Below are 6,750 nucleotides of genomic sequence, written 5' to 3' on the forward strand. Positions count from 1 at the left end.
TCAAAAAACACCATCTGGCGCATAAATATTGAGCAGCCCCACCTGCCACACAGATGCCCCATTCATGGTGTCCAGAGAAGGCTTTATATAGCATGAGAGTGCGACATTAGGGTTTTTTTGGGGTAGTTTCTGTGGGAATTCTTACCTTATTTTATAGTATTGCTATATGTAAGAGAGGCAAGTCTTTGATTGACCATTTCGATTTGTTTTTTAAAACACTTCATTGATTTTTATGAACAGGTGTCCGATCACGATTCCAGGGAAGGCCTGATAAAAAATCATTACATGGGGAGGATAGCAGAGCTGACAACACAGCTTCAGCTGGCGGACAGCAAAACCGTGCATTTCCATTCCGAGGTACGTACGCTTTACTATGTGTGTTATTTAGCGGTCGTGGGGGATTCCTGGGATTCATGGGTTTTGTATCTGCATAATTTTCCCCTTTCCTGTGACTTCGTAACCGTAACATTAACATACCCCTTTCAGCCCCATAGGCATGGTAGACACTAGGGAGTAATATATTAATCATATATATATATATATATATATATATATATATATATATATATAATTGCAGAAATCTCTTTGAGCTCCTGTACAGTAATGTGTACAATAAGGAGTGTAATGATGTAATATATTTACTGTTGATCATTAATTGTAGTTTCCATTTTTTCCAATAAGCTTTGTTTATATGCCGATCTGTATCTTACTGTCCATACATTCAAAGCATCTGACACAACCAGAACTTAGACTTAGACAAACTCTTACATTAAGTAAAGTAGAGCCCTGATCACATGCTTACAGCCTACATTTCGATTGGTAATGTGTGTGTGTGTGTGTGTGTGTATAAAACACTGTATTATGTGAAAATAATATTTGTTCTGAACCAGAAAAGGCAGTTTTTAAAGCCTGTTTTTACATTTACATATCATATGAAACCATGGCTGGATCCCTTTTGGATCTTCTATGCATTGGCTTAATGAATATGACTGGATCACGCGCACTGAATTTGTAGCCTGCTTTATTACTAGGCCTCTTTATTACAGGTCTTATCTACTGGGCTGAAAATTGCCAACTCTCGACAAGCCTAATTTTTTGGCTTTATTATGAAGAGATACACAGTGGTTTTGAGTAGACTGTATCCAAGCTCTTTTAACTATCCTGCTGTAACCCTGTTTTCTTTTATATTTGCAGTGCCGCGCACTTGCTAAGAGATTAGCTTTGTCAGATAAATCCAATCAAAGCCTAACAGAGGATGCAAAGTCAGCCAGTCAATGCATCAGCAGATTACAGGTAAGCCTGGGAAGTTTTATCAGACCCACCAGATGATCTCCAATTGGTCCTTCTTGTCAATAACTGATGTGATCTACACTTTATCCACTCACCATCAGCTCCATGCAGCTCATAGCCATGCATTATTTAAAACCGTTTCATGCAGATTCGGTGTATGTGTAGAACTTGGAAGAACTGCATCACCTCCTATGTTCCTTACACACAGAGGGCAATGCCAGCTCCTGCTGAAAGAGGAGAAGCCGGCGGTTATTTATGGCTAATAATTAAAGCACAGAAAGTGCTCTTTCCTTATTATCTTTACTTAGCTGGGGATAGAATGGTCCATTTATCAAACAGCAGATTTCACACAAGTGAGTTATTGTTGGAGCATTCAGCAGTAATGCATTCTCCGTCCTGTAACTGTCTGGGGTGCCCTGCCAACCTCTATTTTCCAGACTGTCACTCTTCTTATATACAGAACATAACTAAAATCCATCTAGAGGGTGACAAAGGAATGCCTCCTAACTTCCATGTGTGTGCTAGATACAAAGTCAGGTGTTGTGCAGGGGTGTGTGTATGTATACAGTCTTGTTTGTTCATGGTCCACACACCAAGATAACACTACTTTCTCATATCATTTCATATATTTGTCATATTTTCTAGTCATTTTATTACATGTATAGCTATTCCAGTTTCCATATATTGAAATCATCTAAGAAAATGAAAGGTTATCCTATGGCACTTTCAGTAGTGATCCAAATTTTGTATGTAAAGTCTTTTAAATCCTACTGATTCTAACATATTATCATCAATTTACCAAGGTAGTTGAAACAGCTTTTTAAAATGTGTTATAGTAGCTATAATGGCCATTTCATGTAAATCTGCGTAGGTGTTGTGTACAATGTGAATATTTTTAACTTGCTTTCTACCAAAGTATACCTTTATGTAGCAAAACTTCTGAAATAGGAACTTTGTGTTACAATCTTTGTCGCGTCCCATCCTACCCACAATCCCTCAGTGCTGTTAACAAATGTTTGCATGCCGTGACAGATGGGGAAGACAGATGCAAATCACCGACTGTGACAGCAGAAAAACAGAGGACATCCACAAAAACCATGTCTTTAAAATAGTTTTGGTTAATCATCCTAATAACATTCTTCCTTGGTATCCTTAACGGGCGACATTAGAGTCATCTGCCGTTAATGCTAATAGACATAATCAAGACAGAAAATAAAAGTTCTGATATATTTTACTTCCTCCAAAATGGTTTGTTTACCCTTCTGTTCTGAAAAAGCCACTTTATCACTGTGGGGTGTAAGCAGGAGGCTTTGTATAGAATTTTTGATCTCATGCTAATTTCCTTGCCATGCAGAAAAGAATATTAGAAGTCTCCGCTGATTTCCTCTTGCTTCGCACATCAGGCTCTATCACTTTGGAAATGTTTTCTAAATAGCTTTTGATTTTTTTTTCCCTTTTTGTGTATTAGTGCTTTTTATCCCATTTTCTCCCCTCTCCGATGTCTTCTCTTTACATGCTCTCCATCCCCTGATGACCTTTTTGTTGAAGAATACTGATTGCATCAGAGCTTAACTCCTCTGTTTTGGACATGAATAATGTAGTTTCCCATTTGTGTGCAATGTCAGAAAGATACATTGCCATTTTAATAACCGCATAGTCTACAGCTGAATTTAAGCTTTTTCATGGTTTTTTTTTTTTTGTATTCTTTCCCTTAATGTTACATTTGTTTTTTTCTGTATATGCTAATGGACTGTTTTACCAATTCTCTGCATGGCGTTCTTAGTCATTCAGAGACACAGTTAATGAAACCTTTAATGGAAACCTTTAGGAACCTTTAATAATGCACACTACCTGGCTTTCCATTGCATATTTACACTGTAAATTTACCGTTGCATACCCTACGAACATACGATGTAACAAGAAGCCATATAACGCAGTGATGAAAAATATAAAAGAAAAACCCAGCCTCGCCGATAATGGACCTTCCTATAAAAGAGGTTACATTGTGACACATGTTTAGTTAGTAGATAGTAACAATTCATTATCTATGTGAGAAATATAACTGGTATTTTCTATATGAAAAACCATTCATTGTTTCTTATTGCAGAGGGCCATTCGTTGTAAATGTACTTAATTTCCCCATTTGCAAACCTTTCCATGAATGCGTCTTGTTTCTGCATTATGTTCGGGCATTGAGTAAATACGCACCGATAAAACGTGTTCCTCAATGGCTGGTTTTTGGTAATTTTATTCTGCTTATCCCTATGGTGTGTCAACATTATGAAGGAGTACCAAAATACTATAACCAAGATATAAAGTATTTGGAAGAAACACCAAAGAAGGCCTTGTGATATACAGTGCTGTGAAAAAGTATCTGCACCTTCCCAATTTCTTCTATTTTTGCATATTTGTCACACTTAAATGTTTTAATATCAGACAAAGACCCAAGTGAACAAAAAATGCAGCTTTTAACTGATTTCATTTATTAAAGGGAAAAAAAGTATATCGATCCCTAATTGGTCCCATGTGAAAAAGTAATTGCCCCCTTAGTAACTAATTCAACTACAGTACTTACCTAAATTTAATTGCTAACTGGGTTCAGTTTCATTGGACACCCCAAGGCATGGTTACTGCCAGCCCTGTTGAATCTAAACATCAATTAAATAAAACCTGTCTTGCAAAGTGAAGTAGACTAAAAGGTCTCAAAAAGCAGCACATGGTGTCTTGATCTAAAGAAATTCAGGATAAGAAACAATCTGGAAAGGGTTACACAGCCATTTGTAAGGCTTTGGGACACCAGCAAGCAGTGGTGAGAACCATTATTTACAAATTGAGAAACCTTGGAACACTGGTGAACCTTCCCAGGAGTGGCGGCTCACCAAAATTCCTCCAAGGGTGGATTGGCGACTCATTGAGGAGGTCACAAAAGAATCCAGACTAATGTGTAAAGAGCGGCAGTCCTCACTTGCCTCAGTTAGAGTCAGTATTCAGGATTCCATATTAAGAAAGAGACTGTGCAAAAATGGCATCCATGGTGAAAACCGCTGCTCATCAAAAAGTGCAAAAGGGCTCATCATACATTTACCAAAACACATCTTGATGACCCCAATACTTTTAAATTTCAGCCCACAAAATATTTGAAAAGTGGAACTTTTTGAAGACATCTGGTGTAAAGCTAACACAGTATTCCACAATAAAAACACCATACCAACAAACAATCAAACATGGTGGTGGTAGTAGTGCGATGGTCTGGGATGCTTTACTGCTTCAGGACTCAGGCGATTTGCCATAATTGATGGAACCATAAATTCTGCTTTGTGCCAGAAATCCTGAAGGAGAACGTCTGGCTGTCAGTTCATGACCTAAAGCTCAAGCGCAGTTGGGTTATGCACCAGGACAATGATCCGAAACACACAAGCAAATCCACCTCTGAATGGCTCCAAAGAAACAAAATGAAGTTTTTGGAGTGGCCGAGTCCAAGTCCTGACTTGAACCCGACTGAGATGCCGTGGAATGACCTTAAAAATGCAGTTCATGCTCAAAAATTCTGCCGAGAAGAGTGGCCAAAATTCCTCCACAGCGATGTAAAAAGACTCCTTGCCAGTTATCAGAAACGTTTGATTGCAGTTGTTGCCGCTAACCAGTTATTAGGTTTAGGGGGGGCAGTTACTTTTTCACATGGGTGATACAGCGTTTGATTAACTATTTTCAAGAAACGATGATTTAAAAGCTGCATTCTGTGTGTAGGCATGATGTCTTTGCCTTGTATTAAGATTGAAAAATAGAAAACCAGCGGACATTTAAATAGGGTAAAAGTGGAAAAAAAAAATAATAATCACTGTGGAGCAAATTGTGGGGATTGCTCTTTTTAATTAGTAGCACTCTCATTAACATGAGTGGAACTATATTCTATAATCCCACCGCATATTGTGCTTATACACACTCTGTTATTTATTGTTATATTAAAATTGGTTGGATGACCTGAAATTATTAGACATGACAAATAAGTGAAAATAGAAGAAACCACGAAGAGGCAAATACTTTTTCTATAGGTTATCCTTTTTTAAGAATATGTGCTGCGTTTTGTGCCGTCTCAAATGGCATCCATTCCTTAAAAATTTAACATGATTTGGTAATTTAGATACTTTCTTTTTTTTAGGATGAACTTATTACAACTAAGAGGAGTTATGAGGACCAGTTAAGCATGATGAGTGATCATCTTTGTGTTATGAATGAAACATTATCAAAACAAAGGGAAGAAATTGATACTCTCAAGATGGCTGGCAAGGTGAGCGATTTCCTGCAAGCTTCTTTGCTTCTGTGATATATAATGCCTATAAATCAGTTAGTGAATGGGTAGTTTTTGCTCAATTTAATCAAAGCAGTCCCTAATAATAGATCTAGGAAACTATTCCGGCACAAAAATTTGAAAAGTGCTCTTATCACCAGAGGCCGGTGATGGAATGATCCTGCTCATTGAACAGTCCCATAGGTAACTATAGTGATAAGACCACTTTTTAAACATTACCCCAGAAGTGTGTGTGTGTGTATAGTGCTGCAGTCTGGATGTGTGTGTATATGTATAGTGTCTGTTAGTGTATGTGTTGTAGTCTGTGCATGTGTATAAGAGTGTGATGTTAGTGTGTATGGTGTTGTATGTGTTACACACTCACACAATTCCATGCAGTATGTCAGCATGTAGTGTTTAGTGGGTGTGTTAGTATAGGGTGTTAGCGTGCGTGACTGTAAGGCGTCTGTGGGGAGCATATGTCGTCGGCGTGTGTTACTATAAGGTGTTCATATTCATAAGAAATTGAATTAGATATTTTATTACTTTGTTTCATTTTTTATTAGAACATTTTGTTCTACTCTGTTAAATTGGGTATCAAAATATATATTAAATGAATGTGAATGCAGAATTAATGTACATTTTATTATTTTTTATTTCCTTGCGATCATAGGGAAATTCCAAAAAGAACAAACATCGGTAGTACGGTCCTCTGTTCCATACAGCGGCCTCTGTCTTACTCGATAAGGATGGCCGGTGTCAGTCTGTCCCTGTGATGTATGTGAATCTGATTCTTCCTGCTGAATGGGCCTTGCTACGTTTTACATATGTTGGTCCCTTCAGCAGCAAAGTATGTGACACACCTGCGTCTTTATTGGAAATCGTGAAACATGTTTGAATATTACGTACACTCCGTAATTTACCTCTGAATTCCTTTTCGGGGCTGTTTTTACTTTGCACTTTTTTTTTTTTTTTAAAGAAAGTTTTAATTTTGTTACACAATAGCTTTAATTTTTTTTGTTTGGACTCCCCAGCTTCCTTTATAAACCAATGCGTTTAATACACATCGCTGTATGTTTATTTTTCTTAAGAGACTTATATTAAGTTGTATGGTGCTTCTTGCTGTAAATGAAATATCGGCTCCAAAATGGAATGAATTGACTCTTCCACTC

General features: G+C 37.4%; 1 protein-coding gene across 3 annotated transcripts in view; it reads left to right on the forward strand.

Annotated features, from left to right (window-relative positions):
• The window catches only part of LOC149303170 (protein phosphatase 1 regulatory subunit 21-like), a 36,990-nt gene extending 30,709 nt beyond the window's left edge, over positions 1 to 6,281 (forward strand). For all 3 annotated transcript variants that reach the window (XM_089481567.1, XM_089481568.1, XM_089481569.1), the window contains 4 exons: positions 241 to 357; positions 1,195 to 1,293; positions 5,450 to 5,578; positions 6,252 to 6,281. In XM_089481567.1, coding sequence (XP_089337693.1) covers positions 241 to 357; positions 1,195 to 1,293; positions 5,450 to 5,578; positions 6,252 to 6,281 — 375 coding nt within the window. The remainder of the gene's footprint in view (positions 1 to 240; positions 358 to 1,194; positions 1,294 to 5,449; positions 5,579 to 6,251) is intronic.
• Positions 6,282 to 6,750: the final 469 nt, after the last annotated feature.

Source organism: Sceloporus occidentalis, unplaced genomic scaffold (genome assembly GCF_023333645.1).
Source record: "Sceloporus occidentalis isolate IW3139 unplaced genomic scaffold, rSceOcc1.0.p SCAF_15, whole genome shotgun sequence".
Taxonomy (NCBI): domain Eukaryota; kingdom Metazoa; phylum Chordata; class Lepidosauria; order Squamata; family Phrynosomatidae; genus Sceloporus; species Sceloporus occidentalis.